We start from the raw sequence: 26,608 nt of genomic DNA on the forward strand, positions 1-26,608 counted from the left end.
CCCGTCACAATTGTTAACATACTAGTTATGTTTCCTATTAATGATATATTCTTTAATTACTACCTTTAATAAGCCAGCGAACCGCAGCGAGCTTGTTAGCCAGCTGCTTCTTTCCCTAATTAGCGACACAGCCTTTCGGCTCGCAAATAAGGCTGTCGGAGAACTCTTAGGTGGGCATCCAGGCTCTGGGTGCCTTTGCTGCCGCGCCGTGTCCCAGCGAGGGGGACGTCACCGGCGCGGGCTGCCGGCGCCTGGGCGAGCCGGGGAGCCTTCGGCAGAGCCCGGCAGCGAAGCAGGGCGGCTTTCCCATAAGGAAATCCGGGAGGAAGGGGGGGTAGATCCAAGGGGAGGGTGGGATTTGCTAGTCTGCACGAGCTAGAGCTGGTAACTGCTCCCGGCTCCTCCTCGCAGCGGCCAGAAACGGGCGTATTTATTCTCCAGCGCCCTCCACGGCTCTGGTACCCAGCGTACGGTCTCACGATGAGCGGTTGAGGAACATCGGGTAGATGGAGGAGACAAGAAAACAAATCAAATCAAAAGCAGATTGCCGGCAACTCGGCGCGGCAGCTTCTTGCCATGAAGAGTTGCCCAGCGCCAGCCCGGCCGCGCGATGAACCAAGGTGAGGAGCGAGTGAGTCAGCATTTCCTAAAGGTATCCAGCGAGAGTAAACTAATTGGACTAAATTCCCTGACGATGCCTGGGCCAGCAGACAAGCCACCTCCACGTTTCACCTCCTCCCTTCTCGGGCAGGGACAGAGGGCAGCGACAATTCTGTCCCGAGGGCAGCGGTGGCAGCGGGTTGGCATCAGGTCACACGCACCGTTAAAAGCGCGATATAAAATATATAATATAAAATACTTCCCGCATGCGCCGTTTAATTTAACGGGGACAGCGTCGTAGCGCTTAGTAGGTAACCACCTTGCCGAAAAACGTGAAGGCGTTGTAAGAAGTTTAACAGATGTGAATCCTTTAATAGAAAAACAGGCATTAAAATGGATTTCGAAGACCCGCCGTCCCTGCCTTTCACTTTTGCGGACTTTCTCGTAAAGGTACTTTTCAACCCAATGAGGGATTGAATCCCCCGCGCCCCAGTACTACACAAAATGAGCTGCAAAGTGGGGAGCAGAAAAATAAGCACCAGAGCTGCACATGACCGTGTCCCTCAGAACAACGCCTGATCCCAGTACTGGCATCAAATAGACTAAACGTTCATTAACAGGAAAATATTTTGAATTTTATTTTTTCACGTTATTATCAAGTACACAATTACAATAATGTCACACATCCCTATATGATTCTATGTATTTTGTTTTTTTCTTTTGTCTTTTTTACAAAGTGTACAGAGGGAAGGACGTATACAATATTTAACAGGGTATTTTCTACAGAACAATAATTTATATTATGTCCTTGTAAAAATCTGTACCTTTTTTAAACATTAAACTGAAACATCCATTTTATAGCATTTGCTAAGCAAATTATTTAAGAATTAAAACTAACCTGTAACTAATGTCAGTACATTAACAATAACTATAATTTCATTTTCTCTTTATACAGACAAATACATTTTACAAAATCCACTTGACCAAACCCTTAATTATTAAAAAAAAAAAAAAAAAAAAGTTCCAACATTGTGCTTTAAAAAAAAAAGTGTGTATGATTCCAGGCTACGTAAGAGAAAGCAAATGTGTAAAATTGTGTTCTTTGTCTTTCAGCTTATTTAAAAAAATAAAGTTCAAAATGGCTAAAATCCTCAGCAATGCTATGGGAATTTACGCAGATTTTGTACACTTTTCAGGTTTCCAGTTAGAAAATGCTTGAACGTAAGGGGGGGCGGGGGGGAAAGTCACAGGAGTGCACTCTGCGAGACGCGAATGGAAAATCTCTACTGGGTTTTACTGCGTCTGATTTGGCAATCAGTAGGCAACAGACAGAGCTACGGCCATGTAGAAAATCCACTGACTTCACCGGGGATTTCAACGAAGGCACAGTGCAGCACATCTGGGTATTACACACTAAGGGTTCACGGCCCGTTAGTAGCAATATTATACAAGAGCACGTCGGACAAGTCTGGGGGCACCGTCACGCAGGCGTCAAAAGAAAAAAACATTACACAATAAAGGTAGTGACATGGCATTCGACTCTCCTGAACTGCAAACTACACACAAGTATTTCGGCTTACAGTGAAACAGGAGGGCTGAGAAGTAGGAGCGGGGCTTGGTAACAAAACAAAATACAAAAGGCTTAGCAGATGCACATCTGAAAGGAAACCTTTGTCCCTTTATCACCCCAAACCTGAAATCATTCCTAACTTCACCTGCCTAGAAACAAGAGTCAACCCTGGGCCAGGCTCTGAACCCTTTCCGCTAGCGAACTGCTGGTTCCAAATCTATCCTAATCCGGCAGGCAGCCGGGTCGGAATTCTGCAATCCATCGTCAACCAGCGGCTTTGGCGGGAATTTGAGCAAGGGGAGCGGGGCCGGGTCCTAAAATCTGGCATGTTATTAAATGGTTTGGGTTTTTTGCTCCACAGTTGTTGTTAAGGTACATGACTTCATGCTTGGTACATTTATGCTGTAATTAGCAAATGCTATGGCGCTATTTTATAATAGTCTTCAGGTGGCAAAATTGCATATAATAATTGTAATGTTCTCCCAGCTGTTTATAAACAGATTAAAAGAACTGGGTTAATTCTGGATACTGCACTAATTAATAAACAGCAGCTTAATGCAGCTGCTAATGGCTCAGGAAAAACATTCAATTTAGGAACAGTTCTATCGTAAGTTACTTTTCTTATTGAGGATATCTACATTAAAACATCTCTACTCCTTATGAACACATCTGCTCCACTCCATCCCCCTCTGAAGCCCTCACTGTAAATATCTCCGTTTCCAAAATGGAGGCACCTCTTGGTCTTAAATTTTATTCTAAAACAACTCACAATAAAAATGTGACTTGAACCAGAAACTGTTCTTTCAAAGAAATACCAATATACATAAAAGCATTAAGTTTGAGGTACTTTTACCGGCACATACAGACAGTTGTGATCTATTAACTCTGTAAATGGAACAACAGTATTTTACGTTTCCAACATTAAGACAGCTGTAAATTGAAAAAAAAACCCAACTCATTTGTAACACGCAAAACCTTTCAAAGACAAAGAAGCACAGAACAATAAACATGTTTGAGCATACTTTTAAATTCGCCAAAGAAAGGTAACAAATGCCCCAAACCAGCTTTTAAAATATTTTTCTCTCTGAAACCTGAATTGAAACGCAGAATAGCTTTCCGCAATAAAGTTAGATGTGTAACTCCTCAAATGGAAAATAGTTAACCTGCCACAAAGTCTGTATAGTCAAAACAAGACAATCAGGTGGGCCCTAGTGACTTTATCTTCAACATCACAATTCCCCATTTTATACACACCCCTGACAATTTTAATCAAGAGAAATTTCCTATTTTTAAAATTCACGACAAAACTGCATTAACATGGACACTGTGAGTATCAACGAGGTCAGTAAGATAAATATACTTAAATAAACTATTACGGTTGAAAAATTCAGTAAGAGACAGGGTTTACTTTATTAAATGCAACTTTATTGTTGCCATCTTTTCTTCATTTATTAAACAAACTGAATAGAATTCAGAACACGCTATTGAACAAAAGGTATAAAAGTCAACTAGAAGCAATAATCCTATTTTTATACAGCAACAAATCAAATGCACAGTATGTTTTTTTTGTTGTTTTTTTGTGTGTGATCGCAGGTGATTGGCTTTAAAATAAGCTAACTGCCTGAAAGGCAAAATTCCTTTCTAATTCCAGCCGTAAGTCTGTGAAAGAGACTTTAAGGCAGCCCAACATCTTTATGATGCCGCATAATGTGCTGGTTCTTCTCTGAAGGCCTTCGGAAACCTTTCTTGCAATACTCACAACGGTGAGGGTAGTCTTTTGTATGAATGGAAATAACATGCCGTTTGAAGCCTGAGGCGTCTGTAGTGCTATACTCACAGTACTCACATTGATAAACTTTCCTGCCACTGTGTGTTTTCATGTGCTTTTTCAGCTCGTTTTGTTGCCTAAAGCCCTTTCTACATCTCTTGCACCTGAATGGAAGATCCTTTGTGTGAACTGAGAGTATGTGGCGACTCAGAATGAACGGATCTGCAATCTTAAAGTCACAATGTCTGCATTGGTGCAATTTTTTACCCTTGTGAGCCGCCACGTGTTTTTTCAGTTCCGAAGGCCTGTGAAAGCCTTTATCACACATATCACACTTATGAGGATAGTCTTTTGTGTGGACTGAAATTATGTGTCGTTTCAGATCACTCGAGTTTGAGCTCTTGTGGTCACAATGCAAACACTGATGTGTTTTACTTTCTTGATGCATAAGCGTATGCTGCTGTAGCTCTTTGGTATCTGAAAAAGTCTGGAAACAAATATCGCACTTGAATGGCGTTTCCTTACTGTGTTTAGTCTTTACGTGAGTTTTCAAGTTAGAAGAGTCGGCAGATCGGTATTCACAATATTGGCACTGGTACGGTTTTTCACCAGTGTGGATTCGCATGTGCTTCTTGAGCTCTGACGGATGGCGAAATCCTTTGCCACACTCCACGCAAATATGAGGAAAGTTCTTGCTGTGGACAGCTAAGAGGTGATGATTCAGTAATCCTTGTTCTGCTGTCTCATAATCGCAGAATTTGCACTTGTGCATTTTATTAACTCCTTTGTCCCTGTGCACCATCTTGTGAGTAAATAAAGTTCCTGCATGAGAGAAGCTTTTCCCACACTCATCGCACTCAATAAGCTTTTCTGTTTTGTTGGTCAGCTTATGACTCTCCAAGTGGTTATGTAAACTTATTTTTTTATTCGTAGTGTAATCACAGTCTGTGCATCTGTATTTCTTCTTAGTAAGAAGGTGCTCTGGGTGGTTTTTCATGTGCCTTTTCAAGAAACCTCTAGATTTAAATTTCTTTCCACAAATCATGCAGGGGTAGACTGTCAACGGATGACCATCAGGGCCAATGATTATTGCTGAAAAACAGTAAAAACCCCTTCATTAATATTATACAACAATATTACACTTCAATAAATGTCCTATTTCAACCTTAACAATAAGACGAATTGTTAAATAAGATCACACACACACTTTACTATATAACAAACAAGCTTGTTACTGGGTTAGGTAGAAGAAATTGAGGGAATTACTACTTTCATTCATTTTTATTATCAGGAGAAAGGAAATACTGGTTTTTGATGGAGACAACCAAAGCATCACCCAGCTGTTCTTCACCTCAAATAATTCTACTTTGAAGAACTCTGACCGAGTTCACACGTTAAATACACGCAGAAACCGACGCTGGTGCAAAGAACAGCAGCCAACTTGTTAAACTGAGTACTGCATAGTAAGCGTAGCACACGATCTTCTTTGACTTTCCACGCATCTGTAGATAAAGTTTAATCTGGCAGTTTAATCACCTACCGCTGACTACCATTCACATGTCCCCAAACTAACACCTCCTTCTTGTGCCATCTGTCACAGTTACTATCTGAAGAGGTATCAAGCAGGAATCAGCGAGAACACATTTCACATACGGACACACCTCAAAGCTTTGGAACTTATTTGGACTCATCCATCAGGCTGATTTGTTTACCCTGAATTTGTCTAGGCATGCTAAAAAGCTCTCTTTTCCAAAAATGTTTTAGAAGGAGAACTGACTAGGTAGCTGGAAATAGAAAAAGCAAACTTTAAGATTAAAATTTGCCTGGTTTACTGATTCAGTGCTAGACAAACCAGAACTCCTACAGTTAAGTCACAATTTGGAAAGAAACTTTTAGTATCATTTAAGGCAAAGCTACTAAAGAAAAGAGTTGTGTGCTTTTTCAAATTTATCAGACCAAATAAATCATTCACACCATAACACAGCAACAGCAGAAACCAAACAATGCCAAAGCAGTGCATCTGTTCTTACAGATGCAAGTAAGAACATTGGCATGAACTTCAAGGCAATTTATTTCACAATTAAAACAGAAAAGGGTATAGAAGTATATATTACATTTGGTAGTGTAAATGTTCAGATTTTCCAGTTACTTATTGAGCAGATACAATGAAATTTATTGTTCAATACATTTTCAATAAAGACAAAAAGGGGTTTTAAAAAGCATTATTGCAGAACACTGTTTATCGAACATCACCTTTAAAAAAGTTACATTAAACATTAAAAATGGTGTGGCAAGTTAAGTATATAAGTTTTTAACCTTTTACTATGATACTGATTTTTTTCTGTGTCAGTGACGGTTTCCTTTAAAACAACCCCCACAATCCAAACCAACTATGTATTTAAATTTAAAGTAAAATATGCACTCATTTATGATGTAGAAGTGTTGTCAACAAAATAATCACTGTTTTTTACAAGACATTGCACATGCTATCAGCAAGGTACATCTGTTCATGGATAAGTGCCTAGAGGAATGAGAGTACAGCCAGCCAGCAGATACTCACTCACCTGTTTGATACTGCCTAGACTCAGGTCTCCTTTTTTTCTTTGGTTTTTGCTTAGCCAGTCTCCCAAGTCCAGCTGACTCATCTATGTGCAAAAGAGCACTTGCAGTGCCATTCCGACTTTCAATGCCATCGTTGTTATTACCTAACAAGATAAGTTAAAAAGTTACCTACCGTCATCACTCTACAGATTATTCGAGCAACAAACTCCACGATGGTAATAAAAGAAATGATAAACTATTATCTGGACATTTAATCAAACCATAATAATGTACAGGATGAGCTGCAAAACTTCTCTGTATGTAAATTATGAATTATGTTTGGTATTATGAACCTGGAAGCATTGACTTTGTTAACCTAATTTTACAGGAGTACACAATTTACAGGAATTAATGGTTTTCCATTTTGCAAAGAGTTCTCCTTTAAATGCAGTTTTTGTTGCAAATTATGCCCCAAATGCTTAACATCAGTAAACAATAGCATGTCACAATATTTACTGTGCCCGATTTTCTTCTCAGTCCTGAAATAAATTCATGTGTGAGCTCCCATTCACTTCTGGACATCTGAATTCACCTGACTGAAGTTTCTCACATACCAAGTTTTAGAACTGGAACTGCAATCAAAGAATCGTTCTGAACAGCCCATAAACTTGCACACAAAGTACACTTCTTACTATTTGCACACCTGATGCTTTAACACTTACAAATTCTTTCTACTGGCAACAAAGAGCATGCTCAGTATTGTAAAATAGAAAGAAGGAAACAATCTTTGCCTCACAGAACTTCCTGTTTAATACAGAAACGGTATCACTGGATGTAAAACAAACATGAAAATTTCAAGTAAATATATCTATATATTCGGGAAGGTATTTATTGGCAATCAGTTTAACCTTGGTGATTTAAGGGCACAAGTAAATTTTAATAACAGATTTTGTGGTTAAGTAGTTACTTGATCAATAGAAGGCAACAGTTCCTAGTGAAACCAAAGCACACAAATAAGACAGGAAGACTGAAGTGGAAGAAAGTGCAAGATGCTCAATAGCTCTTCCCTTTGTAGAGTGCCGAGAATGAATATTCGTGGTTAACGTAAGAAGACTCAAGAGCCAGGAACAGGCATGTGCGCAGCCTGAAGGTTCTGATCTATATGCTAGCTCAAGTGTTGAACAGCAAACGTGGCAAGTGACAAACGTTGAAAGCAAAAACCCATTTCACATCTTATGTGTGGAAAGTACAGTTTGCAACAGGTGCATGATGACTCCTTCTAGAGTAAAACACAAAACAGGCCTCAAACATTTTCTAATACTAGAATAAAATTGCAAAAACTTGCTGCAATATAAAGCACAGTGGGACTGGGCTTTGCTACAGTACAGCAGCAAAACAAATTTAACATTTTAAGATGCCACTGTTATCAGCTCTTAAACCCTCTTTCAGTGGAGAAGAGTTCCGAGAAGTGCAGATAACAAACTTCTGCAATTTTCATGCCTGCATGCTTCATTATTTCTTCCCTTTCCCCCCACTTCTCACCTTGCACGCTAGGTTGCTTACTGCTGACAATGCAATCAGTTCACTGTTTCCCACATCCTCAAATTCTCCTTTCAATTCTATCTCTCTGTTCTTAACACACTCTGCTCCACTTTCTCCTCCTTCTCCAAAATCACTGAATGTTCATTCAGTCTACAACTGTTGTTTCAAGTGAACTTAATTTCACTTTTAATTCCCACTCAACCTGGCTTCTGTCCTTCCCTCTCCACTGAAACTGTGCTCACCAGTATATGGCCAAAGATAAGGCTCTGGGTGCACTGCCGCCCATCTCCTAAACAACTTTTAACACACACTGCTCCCTGAAATCTTGGCCTCCCTTGACTTATGTCCGTGATTCTAGCCCCCACTGCATTCTCAGCACTTCCCCACCATTTGTCTGCTGTCACCATCACCACAATCCACTCATGCAGACATATAACCTAAGTTCTGTCCTCTCCTCCACTATTTCTTCTGCTTCATTTAGAAGGAGAAAGGGACAATATGGAAACATTTCTAAGATGAGATTTTGGTCTACCAGTTTACGTAAGTTGTGGATATCAGTTTGTGCACCAGTTGGTGCTCAGATACTAACGATCAAGAAAAATGGTTCTGCATGCTGGAAATATTCTCAAGGTTCTGCTGTAATTTTAAGATGTCTCCCTCCAGCTTCTTTTTTGTTAATCAATTAATTATTTCCATTAGTGAAATCACATATTTATATGTTCCTTCTAGAAAGCACTTAAAGCAAGCTAGAGGTCAGTGTTGCTTTTCACTGTTACACTGAATCTTACATATTCCCATCTGCTTCCTTCCTTCCCGTGCGCCACCCCCCCCCCCCCCCCCCCCCCCCCCCCCACAATAGAAATATTCAGTTCTATTCCCAAGCCAGCTCTTAACTGTGTCCTAAAACTGTGAAGGACAGATGTACACGAGATGCAATTTTTCAGCTGAAAGCTCGTGTACTTCCCCTTCTACATCATGAAAATATGAAGGAAAATGCCTGTTAAAATAGGAGTAAGAAGCCTGCCTTACAGCTTCTCCCTTCTTCTCTTTTTAAGGCTCATTATGCCAAGAAACCATTCTTAAACTAAAACTTTAAAAACAAATACAAAAGCACAAATACTCCACTACCCTCCAAAAAACAATCCCTGACATTTTGCTATAGACAGTGTCACCAGGAAGAATTGAGTATTACCTACCATAAGCTGCTGCCCAAGCTATGGGCATGAAAGTTTTAATTTCAGTGTCATCAATTTGCTGTTCATGGGCCACTGCTGCATCCTCCTCTCCTACAATCACTTCCATGTAAACCTCATCAGCTATTTCTGCAACATCTAAGAGAAAAAGAAGTCAAGAAAAAATTAATAGGAACACTGCACTGCTGAAAGTGAAAATCCCTGTTCCCAAATGAAAGCCACCTACTTACTTAAGTCTTCATCTTCATGCTGAGAATCATTTACAGTCATGTAAACCATTTTCTCCCTTGGAATACGAATACTGCTATTTTGATCAAGTAATCCAACTGCGTGGTCATTCTCTGGCTCGCTCTCCACAATGTCTACTGTGCCCCCTAATTAGGAAGACCAGAACAAAATATTTTAAATACGCTTTGTTCAAATTCTACGCTAAACTGCAGAAAATTGAAAGTTTGTCACTCTTTTAACATCAGACCCACAGCTCTTTACAGATGACTTGAGAGAAACCACAGCCTCTAATTATGCAAAATTTCAAATGTCAGGTTGGAGTATTCTAAAATGAGCATATTTTACCTAAGTCATCTTCTCCAGGATCTGCTTTGAATATATAGACCTTGATGACTTCTGGACAAATGCCATCCACTTTACAAGAGCCACTTTCTGACTCTGCTTCCATGGTAATTTCAGCAGAACCTTCGTGTTCTATCTTACCAGCATCATCCACTACAAAAACAAGTTATTACAATTACCCAGTCATATACAGACAGACATACATGAAAGACTTTATTACTTTATTACTCAAATTTGGAAGCAGTTTAAAATTAAAAAGTTGTGATAAAGAACATTCCCATAAATATTTTTTTCATATCCTTGAAAACAATGACAATAAACACCAAAATAAATTCAAGCCGTATCTTCTACTTAAGGGGGAAGTGCAAGAGTGCTGCAGTGATATGACTAGAAGCATGAGCACCACACCAGGCAATGCTAATAGGGAAACAGTGATCTGCAGCAAGATGGTGGTAGGAAGAAACTGCACGTTAGTACTTACTCTGTGGCATAGTTTCACTTATTCTCAGTTTTAATTGCTTTCTCCCTCACAACTAATAACCCATTAACTGTTTTTTTTCAAAAGCATTATCTGTTGCCCAACCCTGCCTCTAATGCAAGCGGTACTATTGCTGCCAGTCAGACGTGGTTCCTTGCAAAGCAGTGTTATTGATGCTTCTTCAGCTAACTAGAGAGGAAACCTAAATGAAAACTACAGGAAGAAAACCCTCCACTTTTCTCATCCACTCAATAGCCGAGGGATCAAGCACAGTGTCAAAGTGCTGTCCTGACGCTACAGCACTGGTGAACCTATTCAAGTGATTGTTCATGGTGCCCTTACTGCAAGGGACTTGCACGGGATTTTATGCTGTAGCCCTATATACTCTCCTTACTATCATCTCAAATTTTGTTCTCTTGCTTTCAGAACTGTACCGACACCACGCTTCAGTTTGAATTGCCGTAACTTCCGAGGCCTCCCACATAAACATGGCTAACAGCCAGCTTTATGAGGAACACATTTCTGATTCTTAAGACATACTCTACACAGGCACGCACACACACACACACACACACCATCTACTTTACCCAGCATGGGTTTTCAAGAAAAAAATACTAAATACGTGTTCACAAAAATCAAACCCAGCATCTCAAGACCTACAGAGAATCTCCCAATTTCAGAAGCCCCAGAAGTTTGAGGGTTGAGATTATTTAAGAATTCCTAACATGACGGCATACTTTTGTAATCTGTGTCTTTATTGTTCATAAAGTCACTTTTGGAGGCTAATATGGCTCCCTCAGAGCCATGCATAACTTCAATTCATGACAAGATGACATGAAAGTTATACTAAAGGAAGTGTAAGAACCGTCCCATAAATGCTGTAGAATTTTTAACTACCATGCCTAGCACATACAAAATACTTAATGAAGTATGCTCATTTTACTGGCACTCATTAAACTACCCTCATAACTAAATCACAGCTTTACTACTCAGTAACTGCAACTCTTCCATTTCATTTAAGACTTAAAAAAAAAAACCAGCTCAAAATGTCATGACTATATTTTCCTGCCATGAAGTCAATAAATTAGCCTTTAAATTAGATAAACTAGCACGTGTTCTGCCTCATGTATCAAACACAACTGTATTTAAGTACAGTTTCTCAATCAGGCAATGTTATTCACACAAAAAAATTAATAACATTAAATTATGAAGCACTAAAATAAATTAGTCTATCTCCCTCCTCACCAAAAAAGCAGCAGAACATTAAATAGTCTTATGCCATGTTCATGATCAATGGCCACCATACAGAATACTTCAAGCAGTAAGATGTATAAAAAATTACTTCGTGTCACGGGACAACATAACATCCTGTAGCTGAAACCCCAAAGCATTTCAAAAGTAAAAACCTTAAGATGTTCTTTTGAATCATGTTAACAACGTAGCTCCACAGCACGTATATTCAGTTACTGAGCAGACTTTCATAAATTCTTTGGCATATGCATGAAACACTAAACGTCACTGGAACTCTAACAAAAAAAAAAAACCAACTTGCTTTCGTTCCTACACTAGATTTATGTAGTTGTTCTCCTTTAACTTGGCTGTTTCCAGTGTCACGCACGTGTACTTGGAAGGCTTTCAAATCAGCGTAGACCGATTTTACACCGCTGAAGCCAAAGGGGAAGTCTGCCACCAAGCTCAACTGATGCTGGAACATACTCAAGGAAGGAAAATTATGTCTGAAGCAATCAGAGAGAAAACAAACCTACATGCACCATGTGAAACAGGCTGATTTCTTTTAACCAAAACAGAGTTTTTTACTTCCATACATATATGGAAGTATCCATTGATAACATTCACACAACAGAAGAATACTAGATCTTAAAAATATTCTCCATTTACTCTTTGAAATAAGTTCTCCAAGGTTCAAAGTCATCTTTTAAACAACATGATTAAAAAAATTCATTCCACCGTTTAGAGTTTGTTTGTTTATCCCTGATTTCCCTCTATATTCAACAATGTTTTAAAAATGTAACAACTGGTTTAAATATTTTTTTAACAGTGCCATTAAACTGTAAAGAAATTGACGTGTAGGGATATTAGGCCAACTTTTCTCATCCAAAAGGAAAAAATTTCACTCTTGATAGATGGTAATACTTGCAAAACTAAAGTCCCTGAAGGCCTTGAAAAGTAATAGCATTTGCAGTATAGTAGCAAACAGGTAACAGGAAAAGTAGGGTGGAAAGAAAAAGGTTGAAAAAAAGATAAAAATCAGAAGAGACAAACAAGATGAAAGAGAACGGGTATCTATCACACAAAGTACCATTTCCATGGTATTTTGTCCTATGGCTACATAAGCATTTATCTACACTTGATTCATTGATGCTCTGGCAGCATTTATGAAATTTGATTTCTATTTAACACTTTCCCTATGTTTCTGCATTCTCCACGTATCTCAGTCTCACAATCAGAGAAAATTATATTCATAAATACTTGACTGATCAATGTTTGAAGTTGGAACTCTGACGATGTTTGAATTTTTCATTTGAATTCACAGCCCATCAAGGGATCCCACAAATACTGTGCATGACTGATCTTCTCTCACACTGTTCCTCTTTGAAATTACAAAAAAAAACCCCAACCCCAAAGGACTTAAAAGTATTAGTTAAGCTTTTAAGACACCACTTCCTTTCCAGTAGAGATGCTGGGCAGTTACTACACTCATCACAAGTCACATGCTAGAAAAAATGCTGTCGTTCCTTGTGCCTCCATTTAACTACATATTAACTGAACACTAAAAAATTTACATGTATGATTTTTTTTTTTCCTTTCTACTAGCTGGTAGCTTTCTTTCAGTAAGCAAGTAGATTCAGATTCTCCAAGTTAAAAAAAAAGAAAAAAGGAGAAATTTTTAGACACAACATTATTTTACACAAATTGCAAGAATGCATTCTATGGTTAGTTTCCTGACATTCTTCATAGACTTCACTGATTAGAGCAGACTGCTCTCTGCATACTATGAGCTGCAAGAAACAACTAAAAAACCTGTGCGCTTCTCCAATGTTGCAATAATTGCTTCCATACAAAGATAATGCTTGAATTTTTATTAAAAGCACAAACAGATGAGAAGGTGTCACACAACATGAAAGACATGGCATATTCAAAGCCTATCTAGTTACCACAGGAAAACAACAAAAGGAGAGCAACAGATTAAAAAAAGGAGTAGAGAGTAAAACAAAGAAATAAAAGATGCAGGCAACATTAACAACAGACTGATTGTTTAATGTGTGTTCTATCACGATGACAGCATTGGTCTCCCAGAAAACATTACATCTAATAAAAAAATCATATAATGTCATAAACTATAATGTCCAATGAATAATTATCTCCTATATCTTTACCCTCCTATTAAAATATATCCAATGGCATTTCTGGGACAGGAACAAGCTCCTGTGTATTGATAATAAAAACAATATTTAAAACCCAGCTGAAGCCAGTTTCCCCATATAGTAGCATAAATGCTAGCCCAAGATCCTGCATACTGCATTTGCTTAAATGGTATCTCTTTTGTTTAACCATGACACATACACTTTCCCCAAGAAGTTGGTTTCAGTTTCTTATATCCAGTTTTTACTGGATCAGCAGATACAGACTTTGTAGCCTTGCAGTCTTTTACTCCTACCTAGAAAAATGCAAATATCTGTAACTGTCTTTATTTTTTTAATGGTTTCCATAAGCTTTTACATTTATTCCTTCCTACCATTTCTCCTCTACATGGGATTAATGAGGAAAATAAAGGGATTGTAAAAGATAAAATTCACTCAAGCACTAAGAAACCTTCCATCTTTTTCAAGTACATGCTGCTCATTGCTAAATAACACACCAAAACAATTCTTACAAACATTCTAAGAAAAAGTCTGTCTCTGCACCAGTTTAACAGATCTTGAAATCTGTCTATGGAGCAATTAGACGAGAATCATCTACTTTGTCAGCCTTTATGTTCCCAAATGATTCTCTTTGCTGCTAAAAAAATGCATATCATGGGATACTTGTCTGCTTACAAAATAAACAACCCTATTTAACCATCCTTAATGAAAAAGGCCACTGCTAACTATTCTGTTTTCTCTAAAATAGATTAAAAGCATGCTGTATTCCCCAGACAGGCTTTGTTCAGTTATCTGTGATAGAAACATTTTACTTGTACTTCACTTGCTAGCAGAGAATTCCAAGTCCACTGAAGAAGTTATTTTTACTGTCCAGTCATTTCTTAAACGGCAAAGCAGGTTTCCTAACCTGTGACAAAACAGAAATCTGTTCTATTTTGATTTTAATGCCATTGCCATTACACAAGAGCAACAGTATACCCTATGCATCTGAAGCTCCCCTCAGGGCAGCAATCTAGCAGAGGAGAACTTCCTGAGCTCCAAACTGGTATCTAACACTTGTCCTTCTCATCCTGCTCTCCCCAGCAGCAAATCAGACTAAGCTCTGAGGCATCACTCAGCCCGAGGGAACTCTCATCTCCATCACCTCTCACGGTGACCTCCTGAGCAGCCTCGTCTGCAACAACTGTTGGTGCATTCCAGTGGTCAGGCAGAAGCATGGCAGCAAGTTCTATCTCACAGGAAGAAAAACGTGATTCCCTGCATCTTCAAGAACCTCCGGGGGAAAAGAGGTAGGTATTTATTTATGCAATCATTATTCTCTCTCTTACAGTACCCTGGGTTCTGACTCCTGTAATGAAAAGTGTAAATTGAGATACAACAAAAAAAAGACACATCTAACTCAGAGCAAAGTAAGGGTATGGATGGACATAACATAGCCCCTGTATTTGCAAACATCGTCTAACTTCCTAGAACTGAAGCTTAAACTTTGTGAGGCTACCCTTCACTCTCTCCAGACTCCCCTTGTCAAACCTCCTTTGTGCCTCACCATTTTTACTGCAATTAAATATGACTATATTGGAATACAACTTTTTGTCTTATGGAACTGGTTCATGCCAGAGGACGTGTCTTACTTGGCCAAACTGAGTAAAATCAGACAAGCAAAAATCTTCATTTCTATCTTATGGCCAGGTATAAGGCACTACTTTCCTTGGTTAGTAAACGCAGGGGTTTTTTTGTTGTTGTTTTGACAAACACTAGCTAATCTCACCATTATTATTTAACTTATGGAGAAATGATTTTCCAAGCCTTAAAAGTTGCTACCAAATAATTAGTACCAGTGGGAGCCAGCACACAATTTATCCGTTCCTGACCAAACTCATGAACTGGCTTGTTATGGCGTACATGAAAGAAAAACTGATTTATCAAACCTTCTTGAATCCTTTTCAAGCTACTAACTAGTAGCAGTTTGGATTCTTTGTTGAATGAATATCTGATTCTGCTCTGCTGTAAGTGCCCCGGAATCTACCATGGACCAAAAATAAAGCTTGAGGGCAAAGGCAAAGTATCCAAGAAAAAAGGTGAGTACATCAAAAGTTAAGTGATAATATAAGCTGTGCCAAGAAACATTATCTTGGAAATGAAAAAAGCAAAGGCGTATCAATGCAGAAGCTAAATTAAATCTAAATGGGAAAAGAAATATTAAAATACTGAGCTTATTGAAGCAAAGTCACAGAATGAAACCCACAGGGGCTGTACTCTTTGAAAAGACAAACCAGTTTGAAACGAGGAAAGAAGCTAAAAGCACAACATTAAAAAAAGTACACATAGATTAGTCATTTCAAAACAGGTATTTTCAGGATAAAGCTAAGAAAATTATCTTATTTTAAGAAAATCTATGTAGACTCAGTTCATTAGGAACAAAAATGGAAGTGCTTAAAGAGAGCCACAAGATAGGAGGAAGATCGCAAAAAGATTTTTCCAATAACTTCCACTGAAGAATACAGACTGAGAAACCTACGACAGAAAGAACACAAAGTGTCACCCCCTGCTTTGCAAGTGATTAGCTAAAAGAAGACAGGCAAAAGCATCCTGAAGAACACAGTCTAGCTCCCAGATCTGGGAAGCAGCTACATTTGGCTACCGTAATGGCAGACAAAATTACATTCCAACATCTGCCCCAGCAGTTCAGGGAAGTTTGCCAGAATCAAGCTCGAATTTACAGGTTAGGATGAAAAAAAATCAGAAACTAGGCTGATGTTACTACCTTTTAAAAACCACCTAATACTAAGTTCAACTAAAGCACTGAGACAGTCAAACAGATCAATAAACACATATACTGCCAAGGCAACAAAAAAAAAAAAGGAAATTAATTCAAATAATGTTTTCCATACAACGAAGAGACTATTTGGCAAGATAGTCTTTACTTGAAGGAAAAGCACTAGACTCTGACTTCACAACCAGAAGAACTTGTTATGCAGGCTTTAAACACAGTAGGTGGTAATAGGGAACTTCCCTTTAAAATGAACTGTAGAACATACTTAACGTTTTAAAGACAAACAGAAAGGATGCGTGTTTTGTAGCATAACGATTGTTTTAAATGCTGGCTTTTTTAAGGCTCTGAATCTAAACAAAGTATACTGCAAGACTATCAAGAGGCATTTAATGTTAAATAATGAAACTGCAGAAATAGATGACTGAAAAAGGAGAATATCCCAGCAAAACCAAACAATTAAATTCCTTTGTTTTCTGCCAGTTACCACCCACTGACGACTGGTACATCTAAGACGACTTCCTAGCTGGGTGGGTATTTTAGGGATCATGCAATGGCATCTACCAAGGCATTCTGTCCTCATTCAGCCACTGGCAATGGTTGAATGGGACACGTATCTACCCACCCCTCTCACGTGAATTTACACAGACACAGTTTGCAAAGTATTCCTGCGACAGCAGCCCCGGAGGCCTCACTGCTGCTCATGCTGCAGGATGACAACCTGCAGGGGAAGGGTGAGCAGACAGACAGGAGCAACCGCATCTTAAAGAGCTACAGTCAGGGATAAGAAACAGGTAAGGATCACCACCAGAGTCTTGACACAGTCAGGCCTCAATTACCCACAGGTGGGTTGTCCACTTTGTTGCCTAACTATGCTGCAGGTGCAGAAGCATTTGAGCTGCTTTCACGTGATCTAACTCGGGTCCAGAATCAGAAAGTTTTATCCGTACCATACTGTACAGACTGCATTTTTATTAGTTTGGATAAATACTATTTCAGAGAGCAGCATCCCTGGCCTATTTCACCTCAGTATGATCTTGCAGCTTAATTTTACAATATTTTGTGTTATCCATATTTTGCATTATCCCATTTCATTGTTTTCCCAGATAATAGAGAATTAACTGTACCTCATATAAACTCAAAACATGGCTGCACAAGGTTACTCAAGGAACTCAAGAGATGATAAATTAAGAAATGCAGTGATCCTAGGTAAGGAGAAGCAACATTAAAATCCATAAGTACAGAATATAAAATTAAAACAAGTTATTATACATTTCAAAAAAGTGTCCAAAGGTTAAAAAAAAAAAAAAAAGGAAAAAAAAAGAAAAAAAGAAAAGGGAAAAAAAAGGTAACTGAAGCAGAGCATGAAGTATACCTCATCAATGGAGTCATTTAATGCTAGACAAAATTGAAGTGCCTGAAATGGCAATTAAACAAACCAGCCTAACACAGCTTTTCTATTTCTACGACACTCAGTTGACACTCTGAAGTTCCTAGGTGCTGCATTGAGTACTCATTATAATAAGTAACATACTTAGAGCAAGCTCTAGTTCACACAAATGGATATCCTCAGTAGAAGAAGTATTGATGATATGCTTTGTTTTTCTCCACCCTTTACTTTAAGTCTTTTGAAACACGATTCAAATGGATTGTGCCACTGTTCCTAAGGGAGATTAAGATATTCACAGTTGCTTCTCAGCTACCAGCAGCAATAGCCACTCTTTCTGTTAGCAGCATACCTCCGTCCTTTGCTTCATCAAGAGAAGAAAACACATCCCAACAGCAAAGAAAACCACATTCTTGCCTGTATCTAACTATAAATGGGGTGGAAAGGGTGGGGGCTGAGCAAAAAACAAGACAAGGATAACAAATTGTCATTTGGACTTCTGAAAAATAGGGGTTTTTTTATTTTTCCTTTTCCATGAAATAATTTTGTTTTCTTAATGTCTTGGCAGTAATCTTAATAACCTGCACATACATGTGTTTTCAAACAAGGTCACATTTCGTTCTGTTCTCACCAAGTATATGGCATTAGTTCACTGGAATTCTTACTCTTTGTTCATATGCTATAAAATGCTACAGAAATAATTTATAATCAGACATGCATTTGCCAGTATTTCTCTCCATTAGCTTCACCAGAATTTTTAGCTGGTACACGTTCCTAAAAATACCCCCATTTGAGTACATTTGTGTGATCTGCGTTTCATTAAATAACACAGAAAATCTGGTTTTGGTACTGTCGTAAGCCCTCCCTCAGATATTTCAAGCACCACCCAAGCCCGTATCATAAGAATTTCGACGGCTTTACTCAGACACTTACAGGAAATCATAAGGTAATCTTCACAGTTGCCCTTTTCATCTTGATGTTCCACAGGGATTCCATTGGCATCGATGACTGCCTCTGATGCACAGTCTGCCACCAAGACTTCCTCAGAAACAACATCTGTTCCCAGAGTATCAGTGACAATATCTGCTTCTTCAACATTATCATGAACTACATGTTCTACATGTCCAACTTCAGGTACATGCATTGACTCACTTGTCAGTACATGTTCTGGTATAGACATTGCTTCTGCTGTTATGTCAGAAGCTAAAACGTCATCTGGGACGGTGCAATGAGCCAAAGAAACCTCTTCGGCTACGTCTGTGTCCAGCACTTGTTCAGGAATAATGACAGTTTCAGATACGTCTGGCTCCTCCATAATATCTGGGCACTGAACATCCTCGATAACAACATCCTCAATGACATCTTGGATTACTACAGAATCTGGATCATCAGGAACAAAATTATGCACGGTTATATCTGAGTCGACTACATCTGAAACAAACACTGTTTCCTGTACTTCCACAACAATCTGATCTCCATCCATATGTGCTGCATCAGCTCCTGAAAAACATAATTATAACAGCAGTTAAATTGTAAAACTAACTCAGATGAGGTGGTTAATAATTGAAATTACTTCTATTTTACTTCAACTTTTACACTATGCTGCAATTTAGTAAAACAGGCATAACAGCCTATAAGCAATAAAGATAGGCAGATATACGGGGAGCAAGTCCTCCGTAGATGCTAACATAACTAAGATGAACAATATTTTCTCTCCTGGAAAAGATTACCAATTTTTAGACTCTCCCCCAACATTCAAACAACTATTACTTGACAGAACAGTAGCTCATTCATATTGCTCTGAGTAATAAAAACAAACAAAAATCGAAAGCAACTACTCTATACAAAAGCAATGATGCAGCACACCACTTTTAAGCAAAGACAAAATAAATGACAGTCAGTTGCATCTAATGCAAACACTCTTATCTACATACTACCTCCTGACAGACCTGTTGGGTCAAAAAATGCATTTGGCTCATGTGGCTGCAATTCAAGCCCATCTTCATCCATGGCCTTTAACTCTCATCAGTCACAGTGTCTGTAGAAGGTAAAGATGAAAGGTTATTTAACTTGTATTAGGCTATGAAGGTTGTCTCTGCCTGTGCACTGAAAAGCAGAAATTTTGGGTGCATGGAAGTTAACAGGAAGTTAACACCTCTTGACTTTGAGATGGACCAGATTTCACTCAGGGTACCTCTGTTTGGGATTCCAGAAATACTACTCTAGAACACCTAACACCCAGGGTCTGAGTAAGAGCAGTGTGAGCCCAAACACTCCCGGTCCATTTCTCAAAACCCCACAGCTCCACAAACATGGAAGCAGCTGATAAAGGGATATGAAAATATGATTTACTTATAACCTTACAAAGAAAAAAAAAATTAAGGCAAAGCCTAGACAAGTTCACACTCGAGTCTTTTTTGGATGGTGGGGAATACAGTGTTGTCAAATCAATAAAGCTCTAAGGTAAGTTAAAGGTAGACAGCCAGTAATCTGAAACGCACGCCGCTTTTGATGCCCCCTGTGTTCATACTTGGGCAGTCAGGAGGAAGTGACTCTTATGTCATTTCAGGAATTGAAACTGCTTCCAGAACATAACATCCTATGTTTTCAAACCTCAGATGCATGAATATTTAAAAAAATCCTGCCCCGAGACAAAGCACCGATTTGCTTTTGTATTAAAAAACATCACCAGTTCTCAAAAATTACCAAATGTCATATTCTGCCAAATTTCTTTGCACAGAATGTCAACATTTCTTCAATGCATAATAACAACTTAAGATGTCAATCTTCGTAACAAAATAACCAAACAAGATCACAAAGTTAAAATACTTACTAAAATCTGAAACGGCAATCTAAATTTTGCTGCTTACATATATGCATTATAATTAGGATCAGGCAAACCTAGTTGGGTAAAATGTGATCTAACATAAACTTGTACTACTCCCTTGCACTTAATCCAACTAGTTTCCTAAATGCAGAACCAGCAAGAGGCAACAGAGCGTTGCTATGTGTTTCTGCTCGTGTTTCTGTACAAATGGAAGATGCGATTCTCCTTCCTCCAAACATTTTTCACAGTAACAGGCAGAAATCTCTCCATTCCTGTGATACTTTGACAAAAGACCTGGAGAAAACATTAAGATTCTGCCCAAGGTTTCCGTAAGAATCATAACCTTTCCGAATTACGTCAACTAACATTTACATTAATTAAGTCTTCATGGGGGAAACTGCTATACAAAAGAAAAAATTTAACCACCACTCCGAAACAAAACCTACAACCATAATCTGTAGCAAGCATTTTCTAGAATTCACCATTTTTCTAGCTCAACTTTTCTCAAATCTTTGCAGCTAACCACCTGATTTATATATCAGAAAATGTATTTTTACACGTTGAGGGAGAAATACAGCCAGAAGGAGGAAAAGCAGCAGCAGTCTAATAAGTTTTCCTAAAGGGTCCCGTATTTGTGTGACGTTCAGTTGGAAGGCCCCTATATTTTAAAGACAGCTGCGCTAACAAATCATTGTAGTGTCCAGCTGGACATAAATCACCTCACAATTATTCTGACCGTCAACTGTTTCTGTCAGAAGCACCCACTATTAACAGGAACAGCTCTTCACACAGATACTTTTTTCAGAATCAAGAGCAGAAGAAAAGCATTTCTCAGCCTCAGAGACAAGACACAGCTTGAGTGACAGCAATCAACTCCGGCCATGCCACAGAAACAAGAACAGAACAACAAGGTTTCATAGTCATTTAAGCAAGAATTACTCATACCCAAATTGGTTTACTTCCATCTGTTCAGTATATACCTAGCCAGTCTATTACAAATGCCTTTCCTATTCATCTTGTCATCTTTTCTGTGTTGTCTCCAGCGTTTACCTGCTTCTCTTCTGTTGCTTCTTCTCCAACTTCTTGTGTGCCTGTACCTGTATTATGTTCCTCACCTCCTCACCCGCTCATTTCATCTCCCCAGCTCACAACTACAGCACACTCCCATCGTTCACACAAAACCATGCTACTCATCAATTTGTAGCAAAGACTGTATCAGCAATTCACAGATTTTTTTTTTTTTTTTTTTTTTTTCTGGAGGAGGCAGGGGGGATTAAGGTTTGGCAGAAATAAACTGCCTCTCTCCTCTGGCAACACAAACGTAAGAAGATAGCACTCGCTGTCCAGCTGTCTGGGAAAAGTCAGGATGCTGTTTCTGCCTGAGCTTTTGAGGATTGTATTATCATACATATTAGCCTCTGATCGGCTGGGACCCAGCCAGCTTGAAGTGTCAGTTCACCACTAGCTACTGGAAGAACTGGCATTCGTTTTCTCCACTTCCTGCTTTCATCACTCAACCATCACGCCACCACAAATTCCTACCTCTTATGATTCACGCATGTACTTTCTCTATCCTATCCTCTCCCCAAATTCCTCACTGTCTCTATGAGTGAGGGTCTCCATCGTCCTTCCGTCTATCCTCTTCACCCACGCGACCCGGAGGCTGCCGCCACTACTTCTCGTCTTCCAAAACACACCCGCTGACGCCATCTCTCCACTGCTCCTCTCACTGCTGCCCAGATTCCAGGTGACAGACGCTAAAACCAATGAGTCTCAGTGGTGTTCACGACAGTGCAGTTTCAAAAAGACACTGCCACCAGCAGTGACAGCCCAGCAGACCTTCAACTGCACGCTCTGCATAACAGCGTGGCCTCTTGTGTATCGGCAAGGTCGTTTCACCTACAGGGGCATACTATGCTGCAAAACAAAGTCTCAGGTTCTACACAAACTGAAGAAGTTTCCGGGGCACATGGGTTTTCAAGACTGAGTCTTAAAAAAGCCACAGATTTATGCTTTGGTACTTGTTCCAAAGAAGAAGAAAAAAAACCCCAACCCTTTCACCGAATGAGTTTCTTTCTAGATAAGGTTTCCCATAACGCGCTTTTGCACCCGGACCCAGCCAACAAATTCACGTACACAAATTCCTACCCCTGTGCAGGACCAGGAAGACTTTAGAAGTGCTCCACGAGGGCACAGACCCCACCTCCACAGAAAGTTGCTGCAGAAAGAGGACCAGAAGAGGATGCGGGCATTTAAGACAGGATTTAACTGAACTGTTTAAAATGATAAAGGTGCCTTAATCAAAATCTGCAGTCCAAAAAGGCATCCAGGCATTTGTCCGTGGATGGGGGAAAAAAAACCCAACAACCCTAAAAATTTCCTGAAATCATTTCAGGTTTTAAGCATTCTAACCAGTAGATGAGAAAATACTGTGTTTCTTCCCGCTTCCTCCTCTTCGAAGCAGTAGGCCAGCACAGGGGCCCAAGATTCAGCCACACAAAGGAAGGTATGCCACATGGTTCTGTACCAACCGGCGGCTCCATGATGAAGGCACTGTTCTGCAACACGAGAAATACCAGAGCTTCTTGTTGGGAGCACCGCACCGAACACCTTCAAATTCCTTGGCAAGCTCCCTAAGCTCTGTGGTACCATAAGGCTAAGAAGCAATTCCAGTAGTTCATTTTCCTGCAAGATTTCAAGAAGGGCAGAAACTTCTCTCATTTTTTTTCACAATATTCCAGCCGACACTTACCTCGGGAGCAGGTTCTGGCACTGAAGCAGACAGAATCAATTTTCAGTTCCAGTCTGGGAACCTAAACTCTCAAGGAGAAGCAGGTGCCCAGCCATATCCCTACACTTACTCCTTCTCAACGCCCAAATCTACGTGGCTCTTTGTTCAAATCTCGGTAATTCGGGAACTGCTCTTCTACCACTACGACAGAAAAGGCCTAGGCACCTAAAACCAGGTTTTATACCTCTGAAAAGAGCTAAACATCTATATCTTTCACTTGGCTTGGGTCTGTGCCAGCTTCACATGTATTGAGAGTTAATACAACTCTGAAATACACCTAATTCCGTGTGTAAAGTTAGTTCTTACAAATTGATTTTTACCTATTTATTCAGAGACTTGGCTGGTTTTGGTTTTATGAAAGTCAAGGCAGTATTTTCAAGTGGAAGGACAGATAGAAAATTATATATTAATGGAAGAAATGGTATTAAGCTATTAGCAACAAAATAACCTCCCAAAATGAAAACGGGTATTTTCTGTAACGCTGATCTTGAGTACCATCAGTCAAGAGAAGCAACGCAGGCAGCGCACTAGTCTTGCCACATTACAAATCCTTGACTCAATAGGCCTTGCGAGGTAATCAAGATGAAATAAAAAGAAACAGACGAACTGTCACGTTTTAAAGAGAGAGCAACTTTAAAAATAGAGTTCCTTAGAAGGAAGAGCTTTAATATGCACAGAAACTGTCAGTTCCTCTGCTCTCATCAAAGAAAGGGAAAATGGGAAAAAAGGCAACAGAGAAAAAGGAGAAACTTCAGAAAAGCCATCTTTACGAAAAAGAAATACGTAAGACAGTCCTTTGCCTGCTCCTAAGGAAAGAACAGTACTTCTGCTTATTTGCGGTAAGGGCATAAACCAAATACCCACGCAGCAAAACTCTGACCCTTCCCAGAAAAATCAAGGCATAAACAGCAAGAATTCCAAGCCCTGGCCCCTACCTATGCTGAGATGACTTAAGTGTACAACCATAACCAGGTTCCCGTCGTGCCTTGCTACACCACATTAAAAATTGCAGCATGCCTTGCATGTCCCAATTGGGTTAGAGCCCCGAGCTACCCGAAGCTTCGCTGTGGTTATGAGACGACTGTGGGTTCAGTCTACACTATTGCTGCAGTGTCACAACTCTCCCTACGTGACCCACTTACGGGGAATGCGATGTACACAAGCTCTCCCTCACACGCACATGAAAGGTAGAAAAAAATTATACTCCTATGGCATCCAATTCTTATCTTGGAAATAACCCCCATTATTACTAGGTGAATAAATGGAAGAATAAAAACGATGTTACAAACGTGACGGTGTAATCATTTAGTTGTTTATTTCTTGATGCATCTCCCTCAGTTTTGGCAGGAGAATCAGGACTGCTGCTTTCAGTGCGATTTCGTAAGAAATCTCAAGTCTTTTCCTCTTTGTTGTAGTTCGGTATTTGCAAAAACTGGTTAAAGAAACGGGTTTTGTCCAGATTTCACGGGGATGTTGCGAGCCGGGCGACACCCAAGCTAATTCTTTAACGAAACCTAAATTAGGGAAATAACCAGTACCGGGTGCCCCTTTGAAACTACTTTCCACTCAGCTGGGGGGCCTCTGCAGGAGAGGGGATAGCCAGAGGGGAGGAGAAGCCAGCACCAAGGCCGGGGGGGGGGGCTCTGCGCCTCCACAGCCGGCTCCCCTGCGGGGCGGCTGGGCGAAGGAGGCCGGGGACGAACCTCTCACCGCTGCTCGAATTCCCGGCCGGGAGAAGAGAAGGGGAGAGGAGAGGAGGCCGCGGCAGGAGCGTGGGGGGGGGGCCGCGGCTGGCAGCCCTGGCGCGGCCGCACAGGAAGCCGCCATGGGCCGGAAAGCGCCGAGCTCCCCTGCGACTCGCTGGCTGGCAGGCGGGGAGGAGGGAGAAGCGGCGGAGGGGGGTGGGGAGGCTACGGGCTCTCCCTCTTCGGAGCTTGCGGCCCGCAGCTGCGATGAGCGGGGCCAGGGGCTCCCCCCTCCGGCCCGGCCTGCGCTGAGGCACGGGCTCTGGCGAGCGATTAATTCAAGATGGCGCCCGGCGCCCTCCGCCTCCCTCCCTCCCTCCCTCTCGTCCCCCCCCCCCGCACGCCGCCATTTTGTCTCCTCCTCCAGACGCTCTCCGAACCCCCCCCCCCCCCCCTTACACCCTCGGCCGGGCCCGGGGCCTGGCACCGACCTCGCCCGCCTTCCCCCCCCCCGGGTCCGCAACCTCCCCGCTTCCGCTCCCCTCACGCCGCCGCCCCCGTTGCCCAAGGCCGCGCCGAACCCGCCGTCCCGGTCCCCGCGGCCCGCTCTTTTGCCGGAGCCCTGGCGCGGCCTAGCTGCGGCCTCCTCGGGGCCTGCGCCGCGGCCTGGTGCGGGCAGGGGAAGGCCCGGGCCGGGCCGAGCAAGGCGGGACCCAGCCCCGGGGCTGCTTACCGTGCGGGTGGCGGGCGGCGGCGCTCGCCTCGGCGCGGCCTCTTCTCAGCGCGACTGGGCCGAGCGCGGCGGCGGCGGTGGTGGCGGCGGCGGCGGCGGCTGCGGCGGGGCGGGCGGGCGGGAGGGGAGGGAGGGGCCGAGCTCGGAGCTGAGTGGAAGCGGCCAAGCTCCCCGGGCCGGGCCCGCCGTCAGCACGTCACGTCACTGCCCGAGAGAGACCCAGGAAAAGGGCGGAAGGGAGCGCGCCGCCGCCGCCGCTGCCGCCGTTGCCCGGTCGCTTCGGGCCAGACGCCCGCCGCCGGGGCCTGTGGTGGGGAGGTGGCGGGGCGGGGGGGGGGGGGGGGGGAAGCCGCTGCCCGGGCGAGGCCGAGGCCGAGCCGGCGCGGGTAGGGGAGGGAGGATGGCGGTAGGGGAGGCGCGGCGGCGGCGCTCGGCTCGTCGCGGCTCCTCCTGCCGCCGCCTCCGCCGCAGCTCGGGCCGTGAAGCGCCCGCTTCGGGGCTCGGTGTGCGCCCCCCGAAACGGAGCGGCTGCCCCGGGGCCCCCCCCCCCCCTCCACCGCCACCCTCCTCCTTCTCCTCCTCCTCCTCTCCCGGCCCCTCCATGCTGGCGCCGCCCGGGCGAGCCTCCCCCGCCCTCCCGCGGTCGCCATCCCCCCCCCCCCCGCGCCCCGGCCCGGTCCACGGTGTGTGTGTGTGGGTCGGCGGGCTCCGCGCTCCCGCCGCCGTGTTTTAAGTCGCGGCTGCGCGCCGGGGGACCCGGGCGGGGGGGG

General features: G+C 41.8%; 2 protein-coding genes across 4 annotated transcripts; both read right to left on the reverse strand.

Annotated features, from left to right (window-relative positions):
• Nucleotides 1-1,213: 1,213 nt before the first annotated feature.
• ZFX (zinc finger protein X-linked) lies at nt 1,214-26,480 on the reverse strand. 3 transcript variants are annotated; one of them, XM_030019416.2, is made up of 8 exons: nt 25,839-26,478; nt 19,752-19,840; nt 18,736-19,302; nt 9,788-9,937; nt 9,445-9,588; nt 9,218-9,352; nt 6,503-6,643; nt 1,214-5,030 (listed from the first exon to the last, which is right to left on the reverse strand). In XM_030019416.2, the coding sequence occupies exons 2-8, from the start codon at nt 19,810-19,812 to the stop codon at nt 3,844-3,846; spliced, it is 2,385 nt and encodes a 794-aa protein (XP_029875276.1). In that variant the 5' UTR covers nt 19,813-19,840; nt 25,839-26,478; the 3' UTR covers nt 1,214-3,843. The 3 variants fall into 3 exon arrangements, with proteins under 3 accessions (XP_029875276.1, XP_029875278.1, XP_040980869.1); XM_030019418.2 differs by lacking the exons at nt 19,752-19,840; nt 25,839-26,478 and adding an exon at nt 17,543-17,620 and having other exon boundaries at nt 18,736-18,860; XM_041124935.1 differs by lacking the exons at nt 9,218-9,352; nt 9,445-9,588; nt 9,788-9,937 and having other exon boundaries at nt 25,839-26,480.
• Nucleotides 24,711-26,488, reverse strand: LOC121233419 (translation initiation factor IF-2-like). Its single transcript, XM_041124745.1, has 3 exons — nt 26,472-26,488; nt 25,124-25,866; nt 24,711-24,934 (listed from the first exon to the last, which is right to left on the reverse strand). The coding sequence occupies exons 1-3, from the start codon at nt 26,486-26,488 to the stop codon at nt 24,726-24,728; spliced, it is 969 nt and encodes a 322-aa protein (XP_040980679.1). The 3' UTR covers nt 24,711-24,725.
• Nucleotides 26,489-26,608: the final 120 nt, after the last annotated feature.

This window comes from Aquila chrysaetos, chromosome 7 (assembly GCF_900496995.4).
Source record: "Aquila chrysaetos chrysaetos chromosome 7, bAquChr1.4, whole genome shotgun sequence".
Classification (NCBI taxonomy): Eukaryota; Metazoa; Chordata; class Aves; order Accipitriformes; family Accipitridae; genus Aquila; species Aquila chrysaetos.